The sequence below is a fragment of the Erpetoichthys calabaricus genome, chromosome 2 (genome assembly GCF_900747795.2).
Source record: "Erpetoichthys calabaricus chromosome 2, fErpCal1.3, whole genome shotgun sequence".
NCBI classification, from domain to species: Eukaryota; Metazoa; Chordata; class Cladistia; order Polypteriformes; family Polypteridae; genus Erpetoichthys; species Erpetoichthys calabaricus.
Genome location: NC_041395.2, coordinates 92,240,872 through 92,257,914, shown reverse-complemented (window position 1 = coordinate 92,257,914; position 17,043 = coordinate 92,240,872). Strand labels below are relative to the sequence as shown.

At 34.9% G+C, this 17,043-nt stretch overlaps 1 protein-coding gene across 1 annotated transcript in view; it reads right to left on the bottom strand.

Annotated features, from left to right (window-relative positions):
- Positions 1–17,043, bottom strand: part of LOC114646119 (DENN domain-containing protein 4B-like) — a 155,186-nt gene that overhangs the window by 25,744 nt on the left and 112,399 nt on the right. Inside the window, exons 16-20 of the mRNA XM_028794114.2 lie at positions 16,023–16,229; positions 14,233–14,361; positions 12,980–13,127; positions 2,735–2,890; positions 1,917–2,157 (exon numbers count right to left, since the gene is read on the bottom strand). Coding sequence (XP_028649947.1) covers positions 1,917–2,157; positions 2,735–2,890; positions 12,980–13,127; positions 14,233–14,361; positions 16,023–16,229 — 881 coding nt within the window. The remainder of the gene's footprint in view (positions 1–1,916; positions 2,158–2,734; positions 2,891–12,979; positions 13,128–14,232; positions 14,362–16,022; positions 16,230–17,043) is intronic.

Sequence of the window (17,043 nt, the reverse complement as noted above, 5' to 3'; positions counted from 1 at the left end):
GGACTTTGCTAAAGAACATCTAAAAAAGCCAGCACAGTTCTGGTAAAACATTCTTTGGACAGATGAAACCAAGATCAACCTCTACCAGAATGATGGCAGGAAAAAAGTATGGAGAAGGCGTGGAACAGCTCATTATCCAAAGCATACCACATCATCTGTAAAACACGGTGGAGGCAGTGTGATGGCTTGGGCGTGCATGGCTGCCAGTGGCACTGGAACACTAGTGTTTATTGATGATGTGACACAGGACAGAAGCAGCCGAATGAATTCTGAGGTGTTCAGAAACATACTGTCTGCTCAAATTCAGCTAAATGCAGTCAAATTGATTGGGCGGCGTTTCATGATACAGATGGACAATGACCCAAAACATACAGCCAAAGCAACCCAGGAGTTTATTAAAGCAAAGAAGTGGAAAATTCTTGAATGGCCAAGTCAGTCACCTGATCTTAACCCAATTGAGCATGCATTTCACTTGTTGAAGACTAAACTTCAGACAGAAAGGCCCACAAACAAACAGCAACTGAAAGCCGCTGCAGTAAAGGCCTGGCAGAGCATTAAAAAGCAGGAAACCCAGCATCTAGTGATGTCCGTGAGTTCAAGACTTCAGGCTGTCATTGCCAGCAAAGGGTTTTCAACCAAGTATTAGAAATGAACATTTTATTTCCAGTTGTTTAATTTGTCCAATTACTTTTGAGTCCCTGAAATGAAGGGATTGTGTTAAAAAAATGCTTTAGTTGCTTCACATTTTTATGCAATCGTTTTGTTCACCCCACTGAATTAAAGCTGAAAGTCTGCACTTCAACTGCATCTGAGTTGTTTCATTTAAAATTTATTGTGGTAATGTACAGAACCAAAATTAAAAAAAAGTTGTCTCTGTCCAAATATTTATGGACCTAACTATATACTCTTATTTTACATTTATTTCTGATGTCTCCTGATGCAGACTACATGTCATTTACCTATTTTGAAACTTTGAAAGTGTTTTGTTTTCAGGTAGTACTTATTTTGCTGTTAAAGTCACTACTTGAACTTTATTAATAAACAATAACAGCAAAAATAGAGATGGAAGTATTTCCATGTACTGTATATACTGCATTTCTACAAGCATACCAATTACATTAAAAACTGAACAATTCTCATAGCAATATCATAGATATTAGCAACATAGAAAACCTGGCCAGTTACCTGTAAACCTAAACTGGGAGGATGTAATTTAACAACACATGTAGGCATAAACTAATTTTGGCAGTTAAGACCCTAATGACACACTTCTAATATCCAGCTATATTAAATAATATCTGAAGTTATGCATAATCAGTCCATAAACACATGAGGAGAACATACAAAATCCAATACAGACACTGAACAGGCTAGCAATCAAACTTTTGAATGTCTTTATTTTAGAGCTTTTCATGCAATTTAACAAATTTTAAAGGGTATTAATATTAAAATCAATGCTGAAAATGTTTCTGCTAATACAAAAAATCCCTTAATCACAGTGGTAATAATTATTACACTTCACAATGCTTATATGAAAGAGTAGGTAAATAAAATTTACTGAAAAAAATAAACTGTATTATAATTTCTTTGTTAGTATACACTAATACCTAAATATGAATGACTATATTATTATAAATGACTTGTCTTTCTCTTTGTTTTTTGTTCAGAACTAAAATAAGTTTCCTGGGATTTGTACAACTTATTTACACAAATTACCTTTGCCCTCTAATAATATAAATGTGGAATGAAACTTCAGAGTTATTGTACTTGTATATTAAGGAGAAAAAGATTAGTTAATTGTTTTGATGTGGCAAGAGTTCACCATTAGCTGTGACACCCCAGACCAAGGGACTCAACTGAAGAAATAGGTAATACATCTGTGCATGTAGCTGAGATTTTCCCTAACCAAACCTCACCTGTCATCAACCTCTTCAGGATCACAACCACATCTTTGCTCTTCTGCATCCTCTTTATTCTCAGTCTGAAGTTCTGCAAAATCCTTGTAGAATGTGGACAGGCAAATCTCTCTCCGTTGCACCTTTTCTCCAAGGGTAGGGGACATAGGCCATTCTTTAAGCTGTTGCCCACTGGTCGGTGGTTTACGAGCAGCCAAACTACCATCATAACTCTTTGCCGCTGTTCGTCTACACTTGGTTTCTGTGAAATGGACATAAAACATCTGTAAGAAGCAAGATACAAACAAACTGATTCAGTCTTGTTGCTTTCCTTTTCTAAAAAAAAAAAAGAACACACTCCAGTTGTACAGCAGCTGAAACCCACTATTTTGAGGCTGGCCAAAAAATGACAAATTGGTACTGTTATCTTATATTTTTGACAATGGTATATTTGGCAATGTTTGCTGAATGTACAGGTATGAAATATATAAACTATTAACTTAATTTGTGCAGCAATATCTAGAAATAACATGTCCTATATATATATATATATATATATATATATATATATATATATATATATATATATGGAATAGAAGAGAGCTTTGACAATTTATCTGATATAGACTAGGAAATAAAGTGACGACAAATATCTATTGTATAAGTGGAAAACAATTTGTAGAACACCATGATAGATCAAGAAGCACCTTAATATTAAATGTTTAAAATATGTTCCGCTTTTTCTGTGATTATAAACAAAATGCATTTAGTCTGCAGTGTTGGTAGAAACAGTTCATTTTTTGTATATGCCTTCCATTTTATTACTTGTTAATACTCACTCTCTGCTGAGCCCAGCATGCTGCTTAAACTGTTACTCTTCACCAGTGGCTTGCTCAAGGATTCATTACTGGAACCACCACTTAGTCCACTCCAGCTCGCTTGGCGAATCAGATTGGACTGGTGGCGGGGTACTGGCGGCTGCTCCACCAGGACATCTAAAGAGATACCAATGGAAATGCACCTTATCAATCCTATGATTCCATAAGAGCACCTAAACTAAGAGGTAAGTGTATAAATTCCTGTAAACAACTACAAATAGTGAAAATCGTGCTGCAAAAGTAGATTACAGCTAGATTATTTGCAGCTTTAACTAATTGGTTTGAATGCTCAGACAAGGAAAGGAAGTTTTCTGAGTAAAAGAAATATCGGCAAAAATTCTCTTGGTCTCAAATTAAATGACAACATTCCTTACTTCAGGTGCTACAGGCTTGTTCCTGTCAAAAGAGCTAACATGTCTTGGTATTTATTTGTATAGCATTCGTCATCTTTTCTCACTTCAACTATAATTCATTCCTTTGATCAGAACCATTACACTTTGTGAGAAGATGATGGCCCTGAATATCTCACTTCGCCATGACTTCCATTTATGTTTTTTGCTCATATTCATTAACTCAACTTTTCATTCTTTTGTCCTTGAAAATCTGGTATATTTCCTGTTGATTACCTCTGTGCTAATCATAGGTTGCATCTAGCATACATGCTAATTATAAAATTAATTAATTCCATTTATGTAGCGCTTTTCTCACTACACAAAGCACTTTACATAGCAAGTGGGGAGCCACTTCTACCACCGCTAATGTGTAGCATTTACCTGAATGATGTGACGACTGACATTTTTGCTCCTCATGAAACATTAGCTATTTGGTGGTGAAGTTGTGAGAGAGTTAGTCAATTAGAGACAGAGAATGATGGGGGGATGGGGTTTGGATTTGATGGTAGAATGACTAGACCATTGAGGGCAACTTAGCCTGGACATTGGGAAACTCCCTGCTCTTACAAAGGATGGCCAGGGATCTTTTATGGCCATAAAGAGTCAGAACCTCGGTTTTACATCGCATTCAAAGTACGGTGCCATTTTTACAGCAGTGTCCTCATCACTGCACTGAAAAACTGGGATCCACAGTCAGACCACAGGGTAAGCTGCACCTGATGGTCTCACCAACACCTCTTCCAGCAGCAACCCAAGCTTTTTCTAGATGGTCTCCCATCTAAGTACTGGCCAGGCCCAAACATGCTTAGCTTCAGGTTGATGACCTGTTCTGAAGCGCATGTGGTATGGTTGCTGGCTTCAACTTGTAAATGTGTAATTTTCTGCATTTGGATTTCACTAATGTTTCTGTGCTCACAAACTGCACAATGGGCTGTCTATCGGCTTATCACAAGCCACATTACAAAGTCTGCATCTTTATTCTTCAGTGGCTAGTACATCTATTCTAATATTGCTTTGGATGTAATGGCAATAAAGCTAACCTCACACAATTTAATTAGTAGATTCATGTGGCTATTAATACAGTATTAGTAGTGTGAACATGCTTGAAGGAAATTAAGTGAGGAGAAAAGTGGACACTACAGGTATATAAATACAGGAGGAGTGAAAATCCAGAGAACAAGGTTTTATCTTAAACATAATCATGAAAATCAGTAGTGCAACATAGTTAAACAGACATTTTGATAAGGCTTATATACAGTTCAATCCTGTGTTATCACTCATATATTATTTTTTCTTTTACCAATTTATCAATTTAATTTATTTTATTTGAAATTTTAATTGATTTTTTTATATTTAATTGTTACTACAAAATGTATTGTATGGTGCCATTTCTTTCCTTGCATATTGATTATTATTTTTTTTAATGACAAAGACAAAGTGATACTGTTTGTCATTTGCTTAAGTAACAAGAAGCTGATTTTTAGTACCAAAAGGTCAAACAATGTCTAGCTTAGCTGGATGTGGCATAGCCTCCTCAAAATAAGAAAGTTGCTTTGTTTAATGTTTACAATCTGCACAGAGGTTCAGTAGCTTTATAAAGAATTACAAGAAAGCCTTGTAAATGACAAAGTATATTTTACAGTATAACACTATAAAATATTTTGAAGAAACAGATGAAAACACAGTCAAACGCATATAATCTGCCTACTCAAAATGTACTCTTGAGAATAAGGCTGTGTTTGTCACAATTCTATGCACATTCAATGTGACTATGAAAGCACTTTAAGGCTTAACATATTAGGTGGACATTCTTACATAATATCTTTAGATTGTATACTTCATGTGAACCAATCTTTCACATGTGCCAATATCCATTATACATATCCGTATACATAGTATAGAGAAAGTATAGGCATTATGAAAAAATTCGAACTTGAGAGTCTGATGAATCTTGACGTTTTAGACCTTCATGAGTCCAAGAATACCATTTTTGAAATTATGTCTGTCTGTCTGTGTGTAAACACAATAACTCGAAAACAGTTTGACATAGTTCAATCAGATTTTGCACACCTGCTTTATATCAAAAATAAGGAATCCTATCAACTTTTGGCCACTTCTGGCAAATGGAAGTGATAGTTTAACTGAATACTTTCACATATTTTCAAGTAAACTATGGTTAGATAGATGATTCAAATTTTATATACATATTTATAATGATAAAAAGCAAACAGATATGAAATTTGAGAAAAATTACTCAACCAGAAGTAGTATTTTATATAAATAAATGTGTACACAATATTAAAAACTGTATTCAATATAACGCATATTCTTTCAATAACTGTTATTAATTTTATTTTAATTTATACATCATCAGTTTAACAATAACGTGTAAACATTGAACATGCCATGTAAATACAAAGATGTATTGGGAACAATAAGCTGCTATGTCCCCGTCGTGTTCCTGGTACACATTTAATTTTATGAATTTTTTTTTTTAATTTCCACCATCATTATCATAATTAAATGTAAATAAATGCAATTTTACCTGTGGCAATTTATTGCTACAACTATTATATAATACTAATACTTTTTCTATGTTTTTAGGTGACTATAACTCTTTTTACTTTGCACGTAATCTAGGTAATACATACAGTTAGGTCCATAAATATTTGGACAGAGACAACTTTTTTCTAATTTTGGTTCTGTACATTACCACAATTAATTTTATATGAAACAACTCAGATGCAGTTGAAGTGCAGACTTTCAGCTTTAATTCAGTGAGGTGAACAAAACGATTACATAGAAATGTGAAGCAACTAAAGCATTTTTTTAACACAATCCCTTCATTTCAGGGACTCAAAAGTAATTGGACAAATTAAATAACTGAAAATAAAATGTTCATTTCTAATACTTGGTTGAAAACCCTTTGCTGGCAATGACAGCCTGAAGTCTTGAACTCATGGACATCACCAGATGCTGGGTTTCCTCCTTTTTAATGCTCTGCCAGGCCTTTATTGCAGCGGCTTTCAGTTGCTGTTTGTTTGTGGGCCTTTCTGTCTGAAGTTTAGTCTTCAACAAGTGAAATACATGCTCAATTGGGATAAGATCAGATGACTGACTTGGCCATTCAAGAATTTTCCACTTCTTTGCTTTAAAAAACTCCTGGGTTGCTTTGGCTATATGTTTTGGGTCATTGTCCATCTGTATCATGAAACGCCGCCCAATCAATTTGACTGCATTTAGCTAGATTTGAGCAGACAGTATGTCTCTGAACACCTCAGAATTCATTCGGCTGCTTCTGTCCTGTCACATCATCAATAAACACTAGTGTCCCAGTGCCACTGGTAGCCATGCACGCCCAAGCCATCACACTGCCTCCACCGTGTTTTACAGATGATGAGGTAAGCTTTGGATAATGAGCTGTTCCACGCCTTCTCCATACTTTTTTCTTACCATCATTCTGGTAGAGGTTGCTCTTGGTTTCATCTGTCCAAAGAATATTTTCCAGAACTGTGCTGGCTTTTGTAGATGTTCTTTAGCAAAGTCCAATCTAGCCTTTCTATTCTTGAGGCTTATGAGTGGCTTGCACCTTGCAGTGCACCCTCTGTATTTACATTCATGCAGTCTTCTCTTTATGGTAGACTTGGATATGGATACGCCTACCCCCTGGAGAGTGTTGTTCACTTGGTTGGCTGTTGTGAAGGGGTTTCTCTTCACCATGGAAATGATTCTGCGATCATCCACCACTGTTGTCTGCCGTGGACGTCCTGGTCTTTTTGCCTTGCGGAGTTCACCAGTGCTTGCTTTCTTTCTCAGGATGTACCAAACTGTAGATTTTGCCACTCGTAATATTGTAGCAATTTCTCGGATGGGTTTTTTCTGTTTTCGCAGCTTAAGAATGGCTTCTTTCACCTGCATGGAGAGCTCCTTTGACCGCATGTTGTCTGTTCACAGCAAAATCTTCCACATGCAAGCACCACACCTCAAATCAACTTCAGGCCTTTTATCTGCTTAATTGATAATGACATAACGACGGACTTGCCCACACCTGCCCATGAAATAGCCTTTTGAGTCAATTGTCCAATTACTTTTGAGCCCCTGAAATGAAGGGATTGTGTTAAAAAAATGCTTTAGTTGCCTCACATTTTTATGCAATCGTTTTGTTCACCCCACTGAATTAAAGCTGAAAGTCTGCACTTCAACTGCATCTGAGTTGTTTCATTTAAAATTCAGTGTGGTAATGTACAGAACCAAAATGAGAAAAAAGTTGCCTCTGTCCAAATATTTATGGACCTAACTGCATGTAATCATGAAAAAATTCCAACACCATTTTCAACCTCCGTAAGTGTGAAAATATCATTTTAATATATGTATGATATTATAAATTAGCTGATGAGAAACAAAGAGATATTATATTTGAGAAACATTGCGCAACTGGAAGTGGTTCTGATTACCTTTTCCTCTATCTCGGTATACGAGAAAGTCAAGGGGAGCACACTCACGGTTTTTTTTTAAAATCCCTCTCAGTGCAACAAGTGTAAAGAGTCCAAAGTTACTGTGGCCCATCCCAGAAGGATCAATCATAAGACAAGAGTCTACCCTGGATGGAAATGTAGTGTATAGTATAAGTTTACTATTTCAAGCATTTCCTCTTGGATTTATAATGGACTAAGTCCCCAAGTTAAAACCACAAATTCAACTGCTCTTACTCAAATTTGGCACTTTGATTGCAATGCTAAAATCCTAGATTGTACTGATATTTGAAAATACACTGGCATAAGGAAACTTTCATTTTAATGAAAGCAAAATTCAATACAAATACACCTGAAAAGGCATAGTTTTCAGCTGGTCTTGGATGCTACCATTTTACATTTACCATAAAGATTGCCAAGATTTCACTTTTTATAAAAAACAGTCCATAGGAAAATAAAAATAATTTATCAATATATGTGTGTGTGTGTATCTATCTATGTTACAAGACATTTTTTCTTCTATCTTTTATTAAATTTATTAAAAGCATATAACGTTCCATACAGTCAAGTCAAACTTAACAAAACTAAATTCAGTTCAACCACCACCCATGAGAAAGAAAGACATTATTAAATAACTAGTGAGGAGACCTGACTTGTCAGTCACATCTGGCACATTTGGCCACAGCTTTTACACATTTCCAGTGAGGCAGTTTCTTGCCCTGTCTAAAATGAAATGCTTGATAACACTTCAGTTTTTCCAGTTTGTCTTCACATTTAATCAATTGAAATGCAATGAATGACCTAAAATGGTGAAAAGGTAAGCAGTAAAGTGTCAGAAGTTTAAAGTTAAAAGTTAGGTTTGCAAAAACTGAAAAAAAAGGAAATTTCAGAATACTGTATTACAAATGAGACTTCTTTAGGGAAAAACTAATAAGCTACAACCTACAAATCTTCCAAGCTGAAACAAATGATTTACACAGATGTCCCAATGTCTGTTGATTACTTAAAAACCCTCTGTCTGTCTTAAAGCAGAGTTGTAACATTACAGTGAACAGTGGAACAATGTAGTAGTACTTGAATAATGTTATACTGTAGAAAGTTGTAAATTCCAATGATAATGGCAATTAACCAATGAACAGAGCATTATTACCCTTAGAAGTACAGGCCTTTCATTTAGAGAAATTGAAAAAAGAAAAAAAAAAAGTCAAGTGTCAAATGTACAGAGTCGTACACAATCCAAAGGCAATTGGAAACTGGAAAAAAAACTATGCTAGGCAGAGATCTGGCAGACTCAAAGTCACAACCCAATCAGATGACAAATTTCTGAAGGTCACCAGCTTACATGATAGGCGCCTCATCACAGCATAAGAGCTTTAAGCACAGCTTAAACAGAGGTTGAAGAAAAAAAAAAACAAGTCTCAGTTTCTACTGTGAAGAGGGGACTTTGTGCTGCAGGTTTGACAGCGTGAGTGGCAGTAAGACAGACATCCCTTAAAGGACATAATAGGGCCTTAAAATACCAGATGTGGACTACTGCAGACTGAAAGAATGTCCAATGAATCAAAATTTGAAATCTTTGGTTCATCACTCAGGGTGTTTGTATGCTGTCGAGTTGGTGAAAGGTTGGTTCCTTGGTTCCTCAGTGTGCAATACCAACTGTCAAAAATGGAGGATGGAGTGTGATGGTCTGGTGTCCCTTTGTTGCAGGCAGAGTTTTTGACTTGCACAGATTGACTGGAATTCTGAATCAAAAGGGTTACCACAGTTTGTCTGTTATATCAGCAAAAGGTATCTATTCTGTTGAATCAAACATTCGAATAAAACTTTGTACACTTAATGATTTCTTGACCTATTTTTATTTGCCATTGCTTATTTGTTCTATGCATAGATTTCACGAGACATTAAGAAATTAAACTACATGCACTTCCATTAAACTGAAAAAAAACTGAGGTGTTCAAAAACATGTGACTATTGTCATAAGGTTTTTCTGGTAAGTGTTTGAGGTATGCAAAGTGCTCAGTAAATAAGGTTAAAAAATAATTTAGCATGAAAACCCTATGTTAATATGAAAATAAATATATCCTGAATTTTAAATGCATATGCATATATATTCAAATATTACATCTTATATATTAAACATTCTAATCTCAATTATTAACTAACAGTTCTTCTACACACATAACAGCTTATCTTACATTGGCTTACACAGAACTCATTTTAGAAAGACACACACTTATGTGTTATGTACAATGAATGAGTATTCCAAGTCTTCTGAGATATTTGAAAACCATTTCAACAAAAAAAAAAAAAAATTAAGTGGGTATAATTGCTACTCTAACTTTTCTCAAATAAATGAGGAATTGGCAAATTGTAATATAGTACAGAAACACAATACAATCTTTAATATATTACAAAATACACATCAAGAAATTAGTACATTCTTGTATTACGGTGTCCCTGTAAATTTCCAATGCCTACAAATCACAAAAAATGCTTTAGTATTGATAGAACTGGTACAAGACATGGTGCTGCATTGCAAGAATGTGCCTCTAGTAAAGAAGAGCTGCATATGGTGTTTAAAAATGTTAATGCAGAGAAAGGTGTGAATGTATTTTTAGTGTCTGCATTGATGTCAATGTATATGGAAGTACAAACTGCAGTTAAGACAGGAGAATATGGATCATGGAAGTGGCTGCACCAGTGTTTTCTTGTATGTAGATGATCTTGTTTTGATAGCAAAAAGACAAGTGTTAAGCATAGGAGAAAATACTTAAATGGACAAATAATTTGGAAGCAAAAGGCTCCAAACATAAATGCACAAAAAGACCAAGGTGTGGAAGAGGTCAGCGCATGACCATGTAAGATGTGTAGAAATTTAATCCAATGCACGGGCTGTTGAAAGCAGGTACATAAAAGATGTAGTGGTGTCAGAGGCAGGCGGCAACTGTGACCTTTGCTTGTAGAAAGTGTGTGAGGGGGTGTAGAATGTTGATGTAGTAAGTGAAAATTAATGTACTGTCAATGGAGTTGTTTTGGAGAAGGTAGTGAAGTTCCGCCACTAGGATGACATGTTGAGTATGGATGGAGGTGCAAGCACAGCGATAATAGCCAGGGTGAGAAGTGCATTGAAGAAATACCAGGAGTTGCCCCCCATTTTAACATCTACAGAAGTCTCTTTGACATTGATTAGTAAAGGTCTGTTAAAATTGTGTGAGGAGAAGACGTATGCCAAGTTAAAAGAAAGGCTTGTGTTGTCGACAAATGTTGTGCTGAGGAGAAACACAATAAAGTGCTTTGAATAAATGGAATTAAAAGAAAAAGGATGACTGGGCGAAAAGATGCACCAAGATGGAGATGGTGGGAAATGAGGCTAGGAGGGAGGCCAAAGAAGACATGGTTGGAAGAGGTGTCAGATGATATGGAAACAAAAATGGTTCTACCCCAAAGGACGCTTGGGACCATGAGGAATGGAGGAAAATGATTTAGGGACAACCAGTTAACCTAGGTAAACCAGTAAAATAGACGTTAATCTGGTGATTAATGAAGGTCTAAATTATCCTCTTTACAATTTGTTCATTGTGGGCTTTACTATATTATATGTCATTTTCAATGATTTGGAAATTTCCTCTTGAATCCTTAAATAACCATATATTGGATGTGTTTTACAACTTCCTTTTTCTATACGACATTGTTTTTTTTTTTTAAATGAAGTATTACCGGTAGCCACAGCTCACCCACAAGAAACACCAATGTCACATCATATTTATATTTATTGAGCAGTAACAAAATATACACTAAATGATTATTCTAAAATGACTAATTCAAAACGTGAATACAGGTAATTAGCTTTACTTTAAAGTTTTGCTAACAAACTGCTTGTCCTCTCTTACATTTCAATCTTCAATTATACTACATAACCAGACATCTTTACTTCTTAAATTTTATTTGTGATAATTTGAACCTTTCATTACAAACTTGATGACCATTTTTTTATTTATTTTTTTAACTATAATGTTTAAATCATCTGTCAAAATGGTATTTCCCATAATATACTACTTTACCCAAGGTGTAGCTCTTGGGCTTACAATAATGCTATAAGATTTTTCAGTTTACCAAAAGCCAAGCAAAATGACACCTTTTATTGGCTAACCAAAAAGATTACAATATGCAAGCTTTCGAGGCAACTCAGGCCCCTTCTTCAGGCAAGATATCTTGCCTGAAGAAGGGGCCTGAGTTGCCTCGAAAGCTTGCATATTGTAATCTTTTTAGTTAGCCAATAAAAGGTGTCATTTTGCTTAGCTTTTCTCTACATTCATAATGGCTAACACAGTACAACACCCTAGTACCTCAGTTTACCAATAAAATCTGTAGAAATATTTAAATCTTCTAAGTATTTGATATGCTTCCGCCTGACACTTAACTGTTATAAAATAAAATTACATGCTATATGCATTGAGAATTCAGAATTTCTGACAGCAGAAATTCTTTAAATAAAAATTATCTGTGTAGAACAGAATAACAATTTCAAAGCAATAAATAGTATCCTAAAATGTGTTAGGACTAGTAGCATCATTGTTTGTATGTCATCACATTCACACAAGAATAAAAGTCAGAGTTACCAATTCTGAGACAGTTCATAAGATGGTATTTTTCATGGTTTGTGAAGACATACTTCAAACACTCCCATACAAATAAATGTGCCATATAATGTAACTATTCTCTGACATATTAGCAGCAGAGCCACCAGTGTTTTTGCCGATCAAGGAATATGTCATGAATAGCTGAAGCACTCGATTATCTGCCTCCTCTTCCTTACTGCCTCTGGTTGTACACTGTTGTATGTTGTAATGTTCTAAATATACTCAATGCATTGTATCACTATAACACCTATTTTTTGTGTATCTCCAGGAAAACATAAGCAAAAAAGAATTTTAATCTTCATTTGTAAATAAAACATTAACACTGAACTGCTGCAATGTTGAGACACATTATACAAAATATTACTTTTTATACATTGTAAGTGGAAATAACCTCTACAAAATATGTTTTTACAATGCAGATCTGTAATAAACAGTATGTTCAAACTATCCAGCAAAAACATTTTTCCACATACCTGATACTTAGACTAAGTAGTGCTCTGGGCTCAGCTTCTTATTTAGAATTAATTGCTATACAAAATTTGGTTTATATAAAAACAAACAAAAAGTAGTTTCAAAGTAAGATCTACAATGAAACTATACTATGATCACCTTGTCTTTAAATGATGCACTCATAATCACGCAAATTTTAACATACATTTTAAAGTATTTAATAAAAAAATAAATCCTACTTCTTGGACTTACCTGACGTGTTAGTGACAGATCCCTGCTCAAGCTGCCGTCGCTTGATTGGCTGCCTGAACTGGGCCACACCAAGGATAACATTGCGCAGCTTAGTCCATCGCAGCCTCCCACCTTGATTGGTAGATGGCCACTTGCACTCTAACACCGCCTTGAAGTATAATGGATTAATATGAAAGTTAATGTATGTTTTTACAGAAACAGTAAGTGAACTAAACCTGCTGAATTAATTTCTGAGGTCCTGAATATTCTACATTGCAGCTCTATCATACAGAGAGTATGTATAATAAAACATATTCATAGATCAAACCTTCACATTATATTACAAATCATAATGGATGTGTAATGAAATCTGTTCATACCTCCAGTTATATTTCTATCAGCTCAATTTCTAAGCTAACCTAGAAGTCTATTTTACAGTATTCAGAGGACCCAGTGCATACCACGGTAGTGCTGAGGAAAAGACAAAAATCGTTAAACTGTGGATTTTGGAGTCACCATTTAATCTAAAATGCACATCTTATTGGTTTCCTTTGCCACCATGCATACTCTGATGAAAGCCATGTAGACATGGGAGAAGGTGTAAATGCCACATCCATATTAGCTACTATCACAAATGCAACCCCAGAAATTAACTAGAATTTAACATTCACACATATCACGTCAGCCTTGCAAGTTTCCAGAGTGGCAGCTTTCAAGCATGAACCTTTCATTCCAGGTAAAGATCACCAACTGCACTTTTTAATGTCTAAAAGACAGTATACTGGTAAGCAGTTATACCATATAATATCCTAATTATAGACCGGAATGATTAAAAAATTCTGCATGACTTAACAGCTACCTTTTTCCTTTTATTTGTCAATATACTATTACCAGTATTCTGTATCTGTACAGAAATGGATTTATAACCCCCTGTTAGCTATCTGAGCTGCTCTTTAAGAAATGATGTGAAGTAGTAAGCAAAGTCACATTTGACATATGAAGTTGTTACATGATGAAAAAACACTTGCTACTAAAGAATTCAATTGTCATGCAGACCAATATAAATGCAACAAAAAGGTGTTAAGTTCCAGATGAATTTATATTTTAATATTACATGTTATAAGCCAGACATTTGACAATAAACTTTAGATCTATAATACGAGAAGAATTTATACCTAGATGTATCAATCTGCTATGAGATATTTTTTCACAAGTATTGTGCATATCTTTGAGGTTTTATATTTCACTACCAGTATGACAAAAAAATGACTAACCTTATTGTAGTAGCCATAGGTGATGGTGTTAGGTGTAATGCCTGCCTTCTTCATCTCTAGAAGCACTCTGACAGCTAACACTGGCTGTCCATACTGACCACAGAGTTGCATCAGTATACGGTAGCATACCTGACATAGAACAAGGTAAATAATAAAAGTTACATATATATATATATATATATATATATATATATATATATATATATATATATATATATATATATATATGAATCTGAGTAAAAATGTCTAGGATTAGAAAGCCAAATATTTTATGCTAAATTGTGTTTTTTGTGTTTTTAGCTTCAAATTCATGGGAAGATACCATGTGAGTAGCTACTCCTACTCTAAAGACTACCATAAATAATGTGAACTGATTGTAATTAGAATTTCTTAGTTAAAGAAAGGTTTTGCACTTTTACATATTTTCAAACAGGTATCTTTAATAAATGTCATTTTAGTTTAGCAGCAGTAATCCACAACTATAATTAATGAAATGAATATTAATCCTGAGTGATATTTATTGTACTGGCTATTGTAATGTATTGCCTTGTCAAACCACAATACATTCCACAGTTGCACCTGCTTAATTTTAATATTGTGTAAACTGGCAGATAAGCCTCTAACATGTTCAGCTCTTAATCACACATTTATGTACAATCAATGCATTACATTTGTTTAGATTGGGAGTTTGACTTGAGAATGAGGATTACATGTGTTCATAAACATATAAATAACATAGGGAGGGGTCTCTATTTTTTCTTTGTCAATGAGCTGATGGGTGGTTCCCCATGAAGTTCAATGAGCTTTGACCCCGCTGTAGTTTTTGCAATGTCATTAAGCAGGGTAGGGGGAGCATCCATGGAGTTTTTATAAGGTTAACATGGAAGGGCAGAGGTGGATTGGGAGGTTGTCTCCTGTGCAGTTTCTGTACTGTCAACATGCACTGTCACAAGGCAGAAAGGGTCTCCGATACTTCTTTCAGAATCTTGCATTCTCTTTTCGAGCTGAACTTGTTGAACCTGGCCTGGATAAGTTAGCAGTTGTCTAAAATCTTCTCCACATGTAGATGATCTTCCAGACAGTTAAATAGTTTACTTCCAATTGTTTGGAGATCTTTTTAGATCCCTTTCCACACTTGTAGGCATCTACAACCTTCTTTCTACATGACTATTGATCATTTTATCAAAGGGGGTCACAATGGCCCAGTGAGTAGCACTGCTGCCACATGGATCATGAGTTCAAATTGCAAACCTGGTTACTATATGTATGGACTTTGGAAGCTTCCTATTTGTATGTGTGTTTTCTTCACTGGGTATAGTGTTTGCGTTAGTTTAATTGGCAATTTCAATTTAGCCCTGTGTTAACGTGAGTTTAGGTGCTTGTCTTGTTCACCTTGTGTGCTCAAGCACTACTAGAATAGGTTTTGACACTCACAGTCCTGAACTGGATAAAGTGGGGCTGATGTATTATGTGCTTAAAAAATAGTAGGAAGAGACTGAGATCATCATATGGCTAAGTAACAATGTAAAACTAACAGTGTACAAACTATAAGATATAGATTTATATCCTTAACAAGACCAGTCAGTCATTAATGTAATATACTGTCATTCATTAGATTATTTGATGTCATCAAAATTTTTTTGATTTTTTAAAAAAGCAACAAAGGCAGCACAGTATTAAAATAAAGGCACAATAACTGACCACAGTCTATTTCCATCATAATTATAATATCATATTGAACACACTAATTAATTTAGCAGTTCTAATGTTAATAAAAAACCAAGACCCACCTCATCAGGTAGTACAACCTTCCTAGTCTCCATATGCTTTAGTACCTCATAAGCAGTGTGTAAGGCTCGCACCTTGGAACTCTCAGCTCGCACATATGTAGGAAGGTAGATGAACCACAGACCATAGCAATGACCAAGCAAACATTTTGACCACATTTCTGGCACTGAAGAATATTTTTGGGCTCGTTTCTGGGCTAGCTTGATTTCCTGGGACAAATAAAGCAAACCTTTAAAAAAATGTCTTTTATCACTAACAAAGCATACAGTGAGTAAGATTTAGAAGAATTTTGTCACTGCCAGCTGCTTATCCAGTTTAACTACAATGTAACAAATCAATAAAAGGCAAAAAGATTTCTTGAGAAAATATGTTTTCATATGTTTCAGAAAATAAGTTAATTATATTAATATTCAGAGTTTTTTATTTTTATAAAATATTTTGATTGTGGTCAATAGACTTTTAAAGTTAATACGGATTACAAAACTCTGCTTGGCTTGTTAACTATGTTAAGCCGTATATCTGCTTTCAGGGTTACCAATCTAAATGCAATACTGTATATGTTCTACTCTACTGAATAACTGCAATTAATATTACAACACTAGATGGTACCATATTAACAGGCAGAGGCCAACAATTAAATCACCAATATGAATTTGCGTGATAGACAGAAAAGTTTGTATGTCCACAGTGTTTAACCATATAACATATTTTGTACAAGGGATACTGTATATGAAAGAGTCAATTAATTCACATCTTACAGACAAATAATGAAAACACCATATCAGGTGTCATTCCAGGATCTCTTATAGAAGCTTAGTTGGACTCAGAATAGGCAATTAAGTAAGCTAAATGTAAAATGCTACCATCATGCTCATCAAAACATTTTTTGCCTACACATGCTCTATGGATATGCATATTTTATTCTGGGAGTCATCCCTGATGGCAGGAAAGAAATGATGTAATATGGGATGATGGTAATTACTAAGTATTTTGTAAGAGTGCAGATGCAAAGACTAAAATTGT